Source organism: Octopus sinensis, linkage group LG18 (assembly GCF_006345805.1).
Source record: "Octopus sinensis linkage group LG18, ASM634580v1, whole genome shotgun sequence".
NCBI classification, from domain to species: Eukaryota; Metazoa; Mollusca; class Cephalopoda; order Octopoda; family Octopodidae; genus Octopus; species Octopus sinensis.
In genome coordinates, this window is record NC_043014.1 from 46,264,939 (window position 1) to 46,282,195 (window position 17,257).

General features: G+C 41.2%; 2 protein-coding genes across 4 annotated transcripts in view; one reads left to right on the forward strand and one right to left on the reverse strand.

Annotated features, from left to right (window-relative positions):
- Window positions 1-9,359, reverse strand: part of LOC115221710 (cilia- and flagella-associated protein 91-like) — a 46,533-nt gene extending 37,174 nt beyond the window's left edge. For both annotated transcript variants that reach the window (XM_036510975.1, XM_029791915.2), the window contains exons 1-4: window positions 9,021-9,359; window positions 6,851-6,927; window positions 6,230-6,357; window positions 3,047-3,097 (exon numbers count right to left, since the gene is read on the reverse strand). In XM_036510975.1, the coding sequence (XP_036366868.1) occupies window positions 3,047-3,097; window positions 6,230-6,357; window positions 6,851-6,927; window positions 9,021-9,090 (326 nt within the window). In that variant the 5' untranslated portion in view covers window positions 9,091-9,359. The remainder of the gene's footprint in view (window positions 1-3,046; window positions 3,098-6,229; window positions 6,358-6,850; window positions 6,928-9,020) is intronic.
- A 4,675-nt stretch (window positions 9,360-14,034) lies between these two features.
- LOC115221662 (mucin-5AC-like) lies at window positions 14,035-16,484 on the forward strand. Of its 2 annotated transcripts, none has more exons than XM_036510977.1 (2): window positions 14,035-14,434; window positions 14,507-16,484. In XM_036510977.1, the coding sequence occupies exons 1-2, from the start codon at window positions 14,399-14,401 to the stop codon at window positions 16,439-16,441; spliced, it is 1,971 nt and encodes a 656-aa protein (XP_036366870.1). In that variant the 5' UTR covers window positions 14,035-14,398; the 3' UTR covers window positions 16,442-16,484. The 2 variants fall into 2 exon arrangements, with proteins under 2 accessions (XP_036366870.1, XP_036366869.1); XM_036510976.1 differs by having other exon boundaries at window positions 14,035-14,430; window positions 14,494-16,484.
- Window positions 16,485-17,257: the final 773 nt, after the last annotated feature.

Consider the following 17,257-nt stretch of genomic DNA (forward strand, 5'->3'; position numbering starts at 1 on the left):
CTTTGCAGCTTTATCGATAAAGCATATTACTCTACCTGCGGTATTCGAGTACTAATTTTTTCCACCTTGTTTCACATTTATGTGATTACTCTGGCATATATATATATATATATATATATAGGCGCAATGGCCTAGTGGTTAGGGCAGCGGACTCGCATTTGTAGGATCGCGGTTTCGATTCCCAGACCGGGCGTTGTGAGTGTTTATTGAGCAAAAACACCTAAAAAAGCTCCACGAGGCTCCGGCAGGTATGGTGGTGATCCCTGCTGTACTCTTTCACCACAACTTTCTCTCACTCTTACTTCCTGTTTCTGTTGTACCTGTATTTCAAAGGGCTGGCCTTGTCACTCTCTGTATCACGCTGAATATCCCCGAGAACTGCGTTAAGGGTACACGTGTCTGTGGAGTGCTCAGCCACTTACACGTTAATTTCACGAGCAGGCTGTTCCGTTGATTCGGATCAACCGGAACCCTCGTCATCGTAACCGACGGAGTGCTTCCATCCAGTGCTCACCTGGTGCTTATTTAATCAACCCTGAAAGGGATGAAAGGTACTTGAACCCAGAATGTACAGATACACAGAAATGCCACTAAATATTTTGCCCATTGTACTAATGAATCCACCCGCTCTCTGCCTTATTTATGCTAGTTTAATAATGACAATTATAATAATTATAGAGATGTACTTGCATAGCGAGTGCTCAGCCACTTACACGTTAATTTCACAAGCAGGCTGTTCCATTGATCGGATCAACTGGAACCCTCGTCGTCGTAACCGACGGAGTGCTCCTATTAATAAAGCATATTACCCTACCTGCGGTATTCAAGTACTAATTTTTTCCACCTTGTTTCACATTTATGTGATTACTCTGGTATATATATATATTATATATATATATATATATGTATATATATTTATGACGAAGCTCACTGATGAGCTGTAGATTTAATGTGTAAGTAAAATTGCATAATTTATTAACAGTGAAACAATTGTCTGGGGTTAATCTATATTTTTGTTATTTTTCATTTGTCCTGCTCGCTTACGTTCATAGTTGTGCTAATTTTTCTTGAGAACAATTCTTAGTGGTTGAGACCATTGCGGATCTATTTTTAGCATTAGACTGTCCACATAGTGGAATCTCTCTCATACTTGTGTATTAATATTTACTGAATCTCAGTTTTTTTATGCGCTAAACCACTTGGTGTTAAATTGATGTTATTAAATTAATATCCAATTTTTTCACCCTTATTTTGATCTTAATTATAAATTAATATGTTCTCAAACCGGCACTAACTGCTGCAGTAAATTACTTATGCAGCATTTATTTCCGGGAATTTTGGCGCGCTCGAACGAGGGCATTTGAACATAACTGCGAATATAATAGGCCAAACTACTCGTATTTTTGACCTCATGTTAATATCTGGCGTGCAGTTCAACAAATTATATTTTATGACGAATCTCACTGATGAGCTATAGATTTATTGTGTAAGTAAAATTGCATAATTTATTAACAGTGAAACAATTGTCTGGGGTTAATCTATATTTTTGTTATTTTTCATTTGTCCTGCTCGCTTACGTTCATAGTTGTGCTAATTTTTCTTGAGAATAATTCTTAGTGGTTGAGACCATTGCGGATCTATTTTTAGTGTAAGAGCGTCCACATAGTGGATTCTCTCTCATACTTGTGTGTATATATATATATGTGTGTGTGTGTGTGTGTGTGTGTGTGAGTCTGTGCGTGTGTCTGTGTGTGCATGTGTGTACACATACGTATATTGAGAGTGAGTTTTTATCTTCTGTCTTTTACTTGTTTTACTTTCTGGACAACGGTCATGCCGGGGCACCACCTTGAAAAGTTTAGTCAAACAACCCCCCCCATCCTCCCAGTTACTTCTCTTTTTTTAAAAAAAGACCTGGTACTTATCCAGTCGATCTCTTTTACCAAACCACCGCATAACAGGGATGCAAACAAACCAACAGACCACACGTGAGTAATGCCACTAGTGATGTGATAGAATACAGGAATGTGGTGAAAAGCTCTGGCTGGGTAATGAAAAGCAAACGAGGACCAGAAAATCCACCCACCTTCCCTGCTCTCCCTATTTCTATTCTATTCCCCAACATTCACACAAAAGTTTTTGCTCAATTCTATCTCCTCATCCTTTGCAGTTCTCTTGATGTTCTGATAATTTTGTTTGAAATAGGTACCATACCAAAGTTCTATATCTACATTCAGTCCACCATGAAATAGGTACCCTATTCAAAGTACTTTCATACTTATATTTCTATGTTCAATCATCCTCAGAATAAGTACCACATTCAAGGTACATATATCTCAATGTCCAGTTCAATTTGGAATAGGTACCCTGTTCAAGGTACTTACTTATATCCCTATGTTCAATCATCCTTGAAGTAAGCACTACATTCAAGGTACATATATCTCAATGTCCAGTTCAATTTGGAATAGGTACCCTGTTCAAGGTACTTACACATTTATATCTCTATGTTCAATCGTTGAGGCGCGATGGCCCAGTGGTTAGGGCAGCGGACTCGCAGTCATAGGATCGCGGTTTCGATTCCCAGATCATGCATTGTGAGTGTTTATTGAGCGAAAACACCTAAAGCTTCATGAGGCTCCTGCAGGGGGTGGTGGTGAACCCTGCTGTACTCTTTCACCACAACTTTCTCTCACTCTTACTTCCTGTTTCTGTTGTACCTGTATTTCAAAGGGCTGGCCTTGTCACACTCTGTGTCACGCTGAATATCCCTGAGAACTACCGTTAAGGGTACACAATGTGTCTGTGGAGTGCTCAGCCACTTACACGTTAATTTCACGAGCAGGCTGTTCCGTTGATCGGATCAACCGGAACCCTCGTCGTCGTAACCAACGGAGTGCTTCCATATGTTCAATCATCCTTGGATTAAGTATCATATTCAGGGTACATATATCTCAATGTCTGATCCGCTTTGGAATAGGCACCATGTTCGGAGTATCATATTACAATGCTGAAGATTATGTGGTGGGTGAAAAATTACCGGTCTTACCTGTGAAAGAATTTCCATCGGTCAGCTCCTTGGACTTGTGGTTCTGGGTCTCTGTAAATAAAAGACGTGAAATGCTTACTTCAATAAACAAATCTGGGAACAGTATGTGTATACAGGCCTGTATACACATAAATCTGTGTGTGCATGTGTATGTGTGTCTACATACATACATACATACTCACATACATACATACATACATACATACATACATACATACATACATACATACATGCATGCATCCATGCATACATACATGCATGCATGCATCCATCCATCCATCCATACATACATACATACTCACATACATACATACATACATACATGCATACATACATACATACATACATACATACATACATACATACATACATACATGCATGCATGCATACATCCATCCATCCATACATACATACATACTCACATACATACATACATACATGCATACATGCATACATACATACATACATACATACATACATACATACATACATACATACATGGATACATACATACATACATACAGACAGACAGACAAATACACACACACACATACATACATACATAGCCTGAGGGGGCCTGTGCTGTTAGGTGCTAACTAGACACAAGCTGGAACTCCATCAACCCCGGCTGGGTCATCTAGGTGATGGTGTCTGATGTGTGTGTATTATATTATATAGGCACAGGAGTGGCTGTGTGGTAAGTAGCTTGTTTACCAGCCACATGGTTCCGGGTTCAGTCCCACTGCATAGCACCTTGGACAAGTGTCTTCTACTATAGCCTCGGGCTGACCAAAGCCTTGTGAGTGGATTTGGTAGACGGAAACTGAAAGAAGCCTGTCGTATATATGTATATATATATATATGCATGTGTGTTTGTCCTAGCATTGCTTGACAACCGATGCTGGTGTGTTTATGTCCCCGTTACTTAGCGGTTCAGCAAAAGAGACCGATAGAATAAGTACTGGGCTTACAAAAGAATAAGTCCCAGGGTCGAGTTGCTCGATTAAAGGCGGTGCTCCAGCATGGCCGCAGTCAAATGACTGAAACAAGTAAAAGAGTAAAGAGTATATATATACACGTGCAAAACGCCCCCCACCATCCAATGGATGGTGTTGAGTTGTCAAACATTTAAACCAAATTTTCTCAAAACAACTTGCCCGACCGTCCCATAGGCCTCCCCTTTGAGAAACACTGATTTAACCTAAATTTGAGACACCAGCAAAAGAAGAAATAAAGATAGACTTTTTTGCTATTCCAAGAAAAACGATTTTACAAATGCACGTTCCCACGGCTTTATTGATCGCATTCTCACCTGGAATCGATTTTGTCATTTTTTCAAGACTTATACACGCCCTGATACCGTCGGTATCTACATATCAAATTTGAGCGCAATCAGATGGAGGATGCCCGAGATCCTAGAAGACACACACACACACAGACAGACAGAACGGATTTTATATAATAGATATATTATATACTCTTTTACTCTTTTACTTGTTTCAGTCATTTGACTGCGGCCATGCTGGAGCACCGCCTTTAGTCGAGCAACTCGACCCCGGGACTTATTCTTTGTAAGCCCAGTACTTATTCTATTGGCCTTTTTTGCCGAACCGCTAAGTGACGGGGACATAAACACACCAGCATTGGTTGTCAAGCAATGCTAGGGAGACAAACACAGACACACAAACACATACACACACACACACACACACATACATACATATATATATATATATATATATATATATATATATATACGACAGGCTTCTTTCAGTTTCCGTCTACCAAATCCACTCACAAGGCATTGGTCGGCCCGGGGCTATAGCCCAAGATGCCACGCAGAGGGGCTGAACCCGGAACCATGTGGTTGGTTAGCAAGCTACTTACCACACAGCCACTCCTGCGCTACTCCTTGCTCGACTAAAGGTGGTGCTCCAGCATGGCCACAGTCAAATGACTGAAACAAGTAAAAGAGTAAAAGAGAATACTTCCCTTTTTCCTACACACACACACATATACTCACAGTTTGCCATCACACCTTCCTTCCTTATCCATCTATCACCCTTTCCTTTTTCGTTCATATGTTGTGACGGAGAAAACACGAGAGCATTATAATAATAAGGTAATACAGGTTTCAAACTTTGGCGCAAGGCCGGCAATTTCAGGAGAATGGGTAAGTTGATTATATCAGTCCCTAGTGCTCACCTGGTGCTTATTTAATCAACCCTGAAAGGTACTTGAACCCAGAATGTACAGATACAGAGAAATGCCACTAAATATTTTGCCCATTGTACTAATGAATCCACCAGCTCACTGCCTTATTTATGCTAGTTTAATAAAGACAATTATAATAATTACAGAGATGTACTTGCATAGCGAGTGACTTGATCTGAGATCGTGTGCTGGAACGAAAACAATTGCAGCATGGAAGGTGTTTATAAGCCATTTAAGAAACACACAAAAACCATTATATTCACTTCAACATTTAAGTTTAATTCGTCAAAATATTTTCGGTGCTTTGAGACCGCGACCTGTTCACTGACAAAAATCCAAGATGCAGCACGGATTTTTGTCAGTGAACAGGTCGCGGTCTTATAGCGACGAAAATATTTTGACAAATTAAATTTATATGTTGAAGTGAATCTAACAGTTTTGTGTGTTTCTTAACCCTTTCGTTACTGTATTTATTTTGAGATGCTCTGTTTCAAATATAACAAAGAATTTAGTAAAATAACTTAGTTACCATTCAGCTAGTGTTAGGAACATAAATTGCGACTAAGGTTTGGTGGAAAATTTTAATTCAAAACTTATGAAAACAAAACATTTGTACTCAGAGCCAGAGGTGGTCTCAGCTGGGTTGGTATTAAAAGGGTTAAGAATTGTTTCTCTATTATATATTTTAACCCTTTCGTTACTGTATTTATTTTGAGATGTTCTGTGTTTCTTTCAATTACTTTAAATATAACAAAGAATTTAGTAAAATTACTTGGTTATCATTCAGCTAGTGTTAGGAACATAAATTGTGACTAAGGTTTGGTGGAAGATTTTAATTCAAAACTTATGAAAACAAGACATTTGTACTCAGAGCCAGAGCCGGTTTCAGCCGGGTTGGTCACGAAAGGGTTTATAAACACCTTCTATGCTGCAATTATAATAATGATAATGAAATAAATGAAAAGTTACCTGTTCTTAATACCACTCCACTGCCTCGGTATAAATAGAGGGATAGGGTCCACTGTTTCATACTGTATCGTGCGATGTGGATAGTGACGCATCTCGCTGTACATATTATTGTAGTTTGGTACCGATTTCTGCCAAATACGAAACAAACGAAATATATTACTCTGTGTGTCTGTGAGTTTGTTTTTGTTAGGAGTGGCTGTGTGGTAAGTAGCTTGTATACCAACCACATGGTTCCGGGTTCAGTCCCACTGCATGGCACCTTGGGCAAGTGTCTTCTTCTATAGCCTCAGGCCAACCAAAGGATTGTGAGTGAATTTGGTAGATAGAAACTGAAAGAAGCCCGTCGTATATATGTATATATATATATATATATATATATATATATATATATATATATATATATATATATATATATATATATATAATGTGTGTGGTGTGTGTGTGTGTGTGTGCGTGTATGTTTGTGTGTCTGTGTTTGTCCCCCTAGCATTGCTTGACAACCGATGCTGGTGTGTTTATGTCCCCGTCACTTAGCGGTTCGGCAAAAAAGACCGATAGAATAAGTACTGGGCTTACAAAATGTGTTGGGTATCTGTGTGCATTTTGTGCAAATATACTCACCAGCTTAGAGTCTGTGAAGAAAGATTTGTACAGTGACTTCTTGTGGTCCCTCTCCCCACTGACAGTGTAAACTGGGTCTGTGGAAATGACAGCAATAAAATCACAAATAACATTGGTACAGCTCTTAAAATAATGATGACGATAATGCTGATGAGGATGATGGTGATGATGACAATGATAATGATGATGATGGTGGTGATGTTCCTTTCCACTACAGACACGGGGAATGAAATTTTGGGGGAGAGAAGGGTGGTCAGTTACATCGACCCCAGTCTTAAACAGGTACTTATTTCCTCAAGCCCGTGTGGATAAAGGGTACATTCAAACTTATTTCTTTATTGCCCATAAGGGACTAAACATGGAGGGGACAAACAAGGACAGACAAAGGGATTAAGTCGAATACATCGACCCCAGTGCATAACTGGTACTTATTTAATCAACCCCGAAAGGATGAAAGGCAAAGTCGACCATGGCAGAATTTGAACTCAGAACGTAAAGACAGACGAAATGCCTATTTTTTTACTACCCACAAGGGGCTAAACACAGAGGAGACAAACAAGGACAGACAAACGGATTAAGTCGATTACATCGACCCTAGTGTGTAACTGTACTTAATTTATCAACCCCGAAGGATGAAAGGCAGACTTGGCAGATTTGAACTCAGGATGAAAGACAGACTACCTATTTTTTTAATACACACAAGGGGCTAAACACAGAGGGGACAGGACAGACAACGGATTAAGTCGATTTTATCGACACCAGTGCATAACTGGTACTTAATTTATCGACCCCGAAAGGATGAAAGGCAAAGACGACCTTGGCAGAATTTGAACTCAGGATGTAAAGACAGACAAAATACCTATTTTTTTACTACCCACAAGGGGCTAAACACAGAAGGGAGAAACAAGGACAGACAAACGGATTAAGTCGATTATATCGACACCAGTGCATAACTGGTACTTAATTTATCGACCCCGAAAGGATGAAAGGCAAATTCGACCTTGGCAGAATTTGAACTCAGAACGTAAAGACAGACGAAATATTGCTAAGTATTTCACCCGGCGCGCTAACGTTTCTGCCAGCATGCTACCTTAGGCACATTCAAACTTGGCAAAATTTGAACCCAGAATGTAAGGACTTGGTTCTGTTATGACCCCTCAAGACTCATGAGGCTGGAGCTTAATCTGCTTCCCATGGCATACAAGTGAAATTACAACATTTTTCTCCTTGATGGGATGCTTGTCCATTGTAGGGTTAACTTCCCAAATATTGCTGCATGCCCCTGGCTGAGGGGGTACACTGGTAGGCATTGTCCTGCTCACTGTCCAATGGTGCACCCTCAGATTTTGAAAATATCTTTCACAAAAATTTTACTGCAGTACATTTCTGGCAGTTTGACTAACATGACTGTCACTAAGGTGGGGTGGGGGGGCACTGGACGGCACTGCCCGACCCCCTCAACATTCAATGGTTGCGCCCTTAGATTTAGAAAATACAGTTCACAAAAATCTTCTCACAATACAAATTAGGGATCTTTTCGGTTTGAACGGCAGTTTTTTCTGGCGGTGTCATATGAAATTGTCACCCATAATTATGACCCTAGAATCGATCTATTGCATTTCAATCTGTTTTAGGGTTAGGGGTGGGGGGAAGGGTATCTTTTTTTTCTTCACGAATGTAAATAAACCCAATCTGTTTCTTAAACGAGGGACATATTCATACGGCACAGAATGCTTTTTACCTCAATAGACGTCATTGATTGGTTGAAATTGCAGAAATTGAAGAAAAAACAACAAATATCTTACAAACCATAGAATTTTCGTAATAAAGCCAAGAGAAAAAGATGTTTTATAAACACATTCTACCAGTATACGAAGTTTAAAATTTTTTAGTTACGTGGAAATTATTTTAAAAAACTACCGTTCAAACCGAAAAGATCCCAAATTTTATCCAACAAAAACAATAACAATATGTAACAAAAACATCTTTAAATGACGGGGTCTGATCGTCTGCCAAGCAAATGGGAAGCAGTAATTGAAGTAGATGGTGAATAAGCTCCGGAATAATCATTGAAAGATGTTTTTGTTACCTGTTGTTATTGTTTTTGTTGAATGAAATTTGTTGGAAAAAATGAAAAAAAAGCCGCAACACCAACCCAATAGATACTTACCATATATATTGTCGTGCGTACGGGCTTCTTCGGCGACAATCAGACGTTCTTTTAGTACATGCCTCGACATTTTTGTAGGTAATGAAGTCAACGCTTGGCTATATAAAACTATTTTTGATCAGTGCTAACGCATGAAACTCTCGGACCTTGAACCAGCTTCTGTTAAATATTAATAAAGAAATAGATATAGTAATAGGTTTATATTTGTATAGTGACTGTATGCAAGAACGTACGTATTTATCAGTGGATGTATGTGCGTGTGAGTGTGTGTGTGTGTGTGTTTTTTTGATAAATTCTCACTGTATATATATATATATATATATATATATATATTGTTTGTGCAAGTGTGTGTGTGTGTGTGTATGGTCGTCGGATAGGATGTAGATAGAATACACACGGAAACAGAAAAAAAGTTTATGGCAGTTGCTGTGGTTACAAGACAAGGGGGAAACAACTCTAATGCGATGACGACAATCGCTATAAAAAAAAAAAGACTCCGCCAGTTACGACGACGAGGGTCCCAGCTGATACGATCAGCGGAACAGCTTGCTCGTGAAATTAACGTGCAAATGGCTGAGCATTCCACAGGCACGTGTACCCTTAACGTAGTTCTCGGAGATAATCAGCGTGACACAGAGAGTGACAAGGCTGACCCTTTGAAATACAAGTACAACTCATTTTTGCCAGCTGAGTGGACTGGAGCAACGTGAAATAAAGTGTCTTGCTCAAGGACACAACGCGTCGCCGGGAATCGAACTCACAACCTTACGATCATGAGCCGAATGCCCTAACCACTAAGCCACGCGCCCTCACATCGACAATCGCTATACGTAATTACGAAAGGCGGCGAGCTGGCAGACACGTTAGCGCGCCGGGCGAAATGCTGAGCGGTATTTCGTCTGCCGCTACGTTCTGAGTTCAAATTCCGCCGAGGTCGACTTTGCCTTTCATCCTTTCGGGGTCGATTAAATAAGTACCAGTTACACACTGGGGTCGATGTAATCGACTTAATACCTATGTCTGTCCTTGTTTGTCCCCTCTGTGTTTAGCCCCTTGTGGGTAATAAAGAAATAGGTATTTCGTCTGTCGTTTCGTTCTGAGTTCAAATTCCGCCGAGGTCAACTTTGCCTTTCATCCTTTCGGGGTCGATAAATAAAGTACCAGTTTCGCACCGGGGTATATATAATCGACTCAATCCCTTCATCTGTCCTTGTTTGTCCCCTCTATGTTTAGCCCCTTCTGAGCAGTAAAGAAATATATATATGTAATTACGAAACCATGAGGTTTGATTGTAACAGCGTATGATGCTGATATGCAGTATCTGTGCAAGACCCTGCCTCAGTAAAAGCTGGACTCAAGAGTCATCTTCGTAGTCATAAAGCGAGACAGCTGAGTGACAACCTGGCCACTGGTGGTGGTGTAATACACCATACAAATCATATTTGTCGGGCATGTGGAAGAGAATGTAATTCGGCAAGAGGACTTAAACGACATGCGAAGGTACATGAAGCCCAGTTGCAACTACAGCCGGCTATTGCCGGTAAAGGTATTAGTTGCCAATTCTGTACAAAACATTGTAGATCTTTAGCTGGGCTAAAAAAAAGTCACATTCGGTCACAGCACCAGCAACAGTTAAGCTTTGTGCAATGGCCATATTCGATAACGAGGGGGCAGCCATCATGCATGCATGCATGCATGTATGTATGTATGTGTATGTATGTATGTATGTATGTATGTATGTATGTATGTATGTATGTATGTATTCATACGTATGTATGTATTCGGAGACGATGAAATAAGTACCAGTTACATACTGGAGTCGATATAATCGACTAACTCATCCTCCCAAATTTCTGGCCTTGTGCCTTTAGTAGAAAGGATTTTTATTATTATTATTATTATTATTATTATTATTATTATTATTATTATTATTATTATCATTATTATTATTATTATTATTATTATTATTATTATTATTATTATTATTATTATTATTATTATTATTATCATTATTATTATTATTATTTATAATTATCATTATTATTATTATTATTATTACTATTTTCTACTCTAGGCATTGTGCCCGAAATCTTTGGGGAGAGGGCCAGTCGATTAGATCGACTCCAGTACACAACTGGTACTTTATTTATCGACCCCGAAAGAATGAAAGGCAAAGTCGACCTCGGCGGAATTTGAACTCAGAACGTAAAGACAGACAAAATAGCTATTTCTGTTTCTTTACTACCCACAAGGGACTAAACACAGGAGGACAAACAAACGGATTAAGTGGATTATATCGGCCACAGTGCGTAACTGGTACTTATTTAATCGACCCCGAAAGGATGAAAGGCAAAGTCGACCTCGGCGGAATTTGAACGCAGACGAAATACCTATTTCTTTATTACCCACAAGGGGCTAAACACAGAGGGGACAAACAAGGACAGACATAGGTATTAAGTCGATTACATCGACCCCAGTGCGTAACTGGTACTTAATTTATCGACCCCGAAAGGATGAAAGGCAAAGTCGACCTCGGCGGAATATGAACTCACAACGTAACGCAGACGAAATACCGCTAAGCATTTCGCCCGGCGTGCTAACGGTTCTGCCAGCTCGCCGCCTTAGGATCATCATCATCATCATTATTATTAAGGCGGCGAACTGGCAGAATTGTTAACAAATCAGAATCATTAATAAGCCAGGCAAAACGCTTAGTGGTAATTTCATCGAGGTCTACTTTGCCTTTCATCCTTTCTGGGTCGATAAATTAAGTACCAGTCAAATACTAGGGAAAGTCAATGTGAATAAATAAATCAAAATCGTAATCGATCGCCACCAATGGAATTTGTAGCTGTGATACCAGTGCCGGTGGCACGTAAGAGAACCATCCGAAAGTGGCCGTAGCCAGCGCCGCCTCGACTGGCCCCCGTGCCGGTGGCACTTAAAAAGCACCATCCGATCGTGGCCGTTTGCCAACCTCGTCTGGCACCTGTGCCGGTGGCACGTAAAAAGCACCCACTACACTCACGGAGTGGTTGGCGTTAGGAAGGGCATCCAGCTGTAGAAACACTGCCAGATCAGACTGGGCCTGGTGCAGCCTTCTGGCTTCCCAGACCCCAGTTGAACCGTCCAACCCATGCTAGCATGGAAAGCGGACGTTAAACGATGATGATGATGATGATGATGACTCCAGTTTCAAAGATAGAATTTATAGATTCGAATAAAGATTTAAAGATTTAAAGATTCGATTTAAAGATTTAAAGATTCGAATAAAGAAATCATTACGGGGAGGATGACTCCCCTTCACAAATACTGCGAGGACACAGATAGTGTATCTATAGCCAGCTGGAGGAGATATCTTCCTGGGGCTACAAACTACAGTAGCATCCACCCTTAGGGGTTAGCCATATTCAAATGGCAAATATGCGTCACGATGTGTTACCGCTACTGTTTATAACTCGCTCTGAGATTTATCATCATTACTAATTTCATTATGCGTGAATTTATAGCATTTTGCCCAAGAGGTTAGAGGTTATGTGATTGAGCTGGCAGAAATGTTAGCACGCCGGGCGAAATGCGTAGCCGTATTTCGTCTGCCGTTACGTTCTGAGTTCAAATTCCGCCGAGGTCGACTTTGCCTTTCATCCCTTCGAAGTCGATAAATTAAGTACCAGTTACGCACTGGAGTCGATATAATCGACTTAATCCGTTTGTTTGTCCTTGTTTGTCCTCTCTGTGTTTAGCCCCTTGTGGGTAGTAAAGAAATAGGTATTTCGTCTGCCGTTACGTTCTGAGTTCAAATTCCGCCGAGGTCGACTTTGCCTATCATCCCTTCGAAGTCGATAAATTAAGTACCAGTTACGCACTGGAGTCGATATAATCGACTTAATCCGTTTGTCTGTCCTTGTTTGTCCTCTCTGTGTTTAGCCCCTTGTGGGTAGTAAAGAAATAGGTATTTCGTCTGTCTTTACGTTCTGAGTTCAAATTCCGCCGAGGTCGACTTTGCCTATCATCCTTTCGGGGTCGATAAATTAAGTACCAGTTACGCACTGGGGTCGATATAATCGACTTAATAATCCGTTTGTCTGTCCTTGTTTTCCTCTCTGTGTTTAGCCCCTTGTGGGTAGTAAAGAAATAGGTATTTCGTCTGCCGTTACGTTCTGAGTTCAATTCCGCCGAGGTCGACTTTGCCTATCATCCCTTCGAAGTCGATAAATTAAGTACCAGTTACGCACTGGAGTCGATATAATCGACTTAATCCGTTTGTCTGTCCTTGTTTGTCCTCTCTGTGTTTAGCCCCTTGTGGGTAGTAAAGAAATAGGTATTTCGTCTGTCTTTACGTTCTGAGTTCAAATTCCGCCGAGGTCGACTTTGCCTATCATCCTTTCGGGGTCGATAAATTAAGTACCAGTTACGCACTGGGGTCGATATAATCGACTTAATCCGTTTGTCTGTCCTTGTTTGTCCTCTCTGTGTTTAGCCCCTTGTGGGTAGTAAAGAAATAGGTATTTCGTCTGTCTTTACGTTCTGAGTTCAAATTCCGCCGAGGTCGACTTTGCCTTTCATCACTTCGAAGTCGATAAATTAAGTACCAGTTACGCACTGGGGTCGATATAATCGACTTAATCCGTTTGTCTGTCCTTGTTTGTCCTCTCTGTGTTTAGCCCCTTGTGGGTAGTAAAGAAATAGGTATTTCGTCTGTCTTTACGTTCTGAGTTCAAATTCCGCCGAGGTCGACTTTGCCTATCATCCCTTCGAAGTCGATAAATTAAGTACCAGTTACGCACTGGGGTCGATATAATCGACTTAATCCGTTTGTCTGTCCTTGTTTGTCCTCTCTGTGTTTAGCCCCTTGTGGGTAGTAAAGAAATAGTTATGTGACCGAACCTCTTACTCCTGGGCCAAATTATCATCGTCATAGCAACTACAAGTAAAGGGACGTCATTCGTGTCAGCTGGCCTTGGAATTACTTCCCCTTGGATTTTTATTTATGTTTTTATTTAATGAGCACCTCGTCGCCATATCTGTTGGTTACGTTGTGTGGCATTAATCAGCATACAGACACAGGTGTAGTTTCGTCTTACTTCCGATTGCGTTTGCTTCGTTCGTCCATCCTTCTTCCTGCCCGTCTGTGTGCCTGCTTCTTCCTGTTTTCTCTCCGTATCTGCAACATTCACACAGATATACGTATTCATACACGCTCGCAACACACCATTTTGAGGAACTATTTTTTACTTTGTCAAGTCAACGAACGTCACGTGAACAACACACACAGGAGGCGAATTTTTCTTTTAACCTTCACTCAGAGAACACTCTGGCCTCACCGACATTTCACAGAGCTGCCGTAAAGTTGAAGAAGAAAAAGAGGAAAAAAAGGTATGGCTAGCTGCCCATCACCAACGTCCCCGACATCATCGTCCGCATCACCACCACCACCACCGCCACCGCCGTCATCATCATCAACATCATCAACATCATCATCATCGTCATCACCGCCAACAGCAGCAGTAGCAACAGCAGCAGCAGCATCAGATGCCAACCCGACACACACGACCAGTGTCGTTTGCCTGGTGGACGAAGAGGACGCGGTTTCGAAGCACCGTCTCGATGCGTTACCGTCGCAGAATGCCAGAATTGCTGCATGCCAGCCACGGGTTCGCGCCGCCCCTCCATCAACGATGAACGTAACCGACAGGACGGAATCAGCAAAGATCGCGGAGAAGACTACTTCTACACCCAGACGTGAGTTGAATGTTGATTGTAGTCGCCACGACAATACTAGTTGTAGTAGTAGTAGTAGTAGCAGCAGCAACACCAGTAGCAGTCGTTATTGCAACAATATGAACAGTAATAACAATAATATAAATGGTGGCGATGGTGGTGGTGGTGGTGGTGGTGGTGGTGGTGATGGTGGAGGTGGAGGTGGTGGTGGAAATGATAATGTTTGTAGTAGTGGTAGTAGTAGTAGTAGTAGTAGTAGTAATGGTAGATATATTAACAGCGTGAATGGTGGTGCTGTCGCTGATGGTTGCAGTAATAGCAATAGCAGAGAAGAGGTTGGGGTTTCGAGCTCGGCTTTACCCGCTTCGTCATCGGTTGTTGTTGTTGTTGTTGACGAGAGAATACCGACAACAAACAGGCGATCGTCAGCGGCGTCAACAACAACAACAACAACAACCGCAACAACGACTACGACCACGGCAGCAGCGGCAGTTGCAGCAACAACAACAACAACAGCAGCAGCAGCAACAACAGCAGCAGCATCATCAACATCGACAACAGTGGTAGCAGCAAACGAAGATAACCCAATGACGATGTCGACGACGACGACGATGACGACGACCATGGCTACCAGTTCGAGCCCGTCTCGCCGCGTCAGCCCAGTTCCTTCGCTCGATCTACGAAACCACCACCACCACCACCACGACGAAGATGCGGTCACGCGTCGTCCAGCCTCCCAGAGCGACACGAGTACCACACCGACCACAACTCCGACGGCGGCGATAATGAGGACGCCACCGTCGCCTCGCTCGACAGTGATTCTGCCTCTGCCCAGGGTTACCGTCACCTCGCCCTCGGATCTCTGCCCGCCGAACCCCACGTCGACCGTGCAGATAGAGTCTCAGAGTCAACAGACACCGCCCTCGCCTACGCTGCCACAGCAACATCCCAGGTCCGTGGTCATCGTTCCATTTCCTACGACCCTTTCGACGGCTACCCAGCTCAGCCTCAACACGATGGAACCACCGCCGCTGCCTATGGACACGTCTGCCTTGCCACCGCCGCCTCCTTACGAAGGATTCATCAAAGATGACGACGGCGACGGTGGAATCCGCCGCACGCCTGATGGCTACGGGCTCGCTCACCTGGATAATTTACCGTCCTACGCCGTAGCCACCGACCTGCCCACCTATGAAGAGGCCGAAATAGCCAAAGCTAATGAAATGCGTGAGAATCGAGACCGGACCCACGGTACCAACGGCGCGCAGGTGCCACCTACGGGCCAACAGCAACAACAACAGCAGCAACATATGAATTACCCCGAAGACGAAAGAGTTCCGAGTTACGATCCCTATCACCTGACCGGGGTGTCTCTCGGCACCGACTGGATCTTCCTCTGTACGTTTGCCATCTCATTCTTGTTTAACTGGCTCGGCTTCCTCATCTCCCTGTGTATCACCAACACGGTAGCTGGTCGTTGTGGTGCTCTGTCCGGTCTTGGTTTGTCACTGGTCAAGTGGGTGGTGATAATGAAACACAACACGATGGCCCAGGGCTTCATGCAAGGTGATTCCTGGGTCTGGTGGATCCTCATGATCTGTGGTTTTCTCCTGTTCCTCAGAGGATGCATTCAATACGTCAACATGAAATACGAATGGAGAAGGATTTTCGTCCGACTTCAACAAATGTATTTTTCGTGAATAACCTTCACCTCGCCCCATCCCAAAAATTCAAAATAGAAGGGGTAAAAAAAAAATCATATACATACATACAATACATACATACATACATATATATATATATATATATATATATATATATATATATATATATATATATATACATATATAAATCCATATATAATATAATATATAATACATATATACATATATATATATATATATAATATATATATATATATATATATATATATATGTATATATTGTTGTCTTCTGGGGAGAGTCATACTGTCTTAATATCTAACGCACTCACAGGTTCAGTTCCACTAATTTATTATTATTTATATTTATTTTTTTCTTTTGCAAAAGCAACGGAAATTTTCGAAAAGGAAAAAAAAACAAAAAAAAACAAATAATAAATTGAGCGGAAATTGAACCCGTGAGTGTGTTAGATATTAAAGCTCTATGACTTTCCCCAGACGACAACAGATTTTGTTTCAACACACGAATTCACAACAGAATCTCGCAAACCAGATACAAAAAAACAAAGTATAAACATATATACATATACATATATATATATATATATATATATATATATATATATATATATATATATATATATACACACACACACACACACACATACATATATATATATACACATATATATATATACATATAGGGCAAAGGAACACGAGAACATTTTGGGGACAGCAGACTTGTAACTGTAACACAAACAATGCTGATTGATTCAATTAATTAATTATCAAGCTGTGGGGTAAAAAAAAAAAAGAAAATTATTTATTTATTTCATCTGTTTTACTTTTTGTTTAC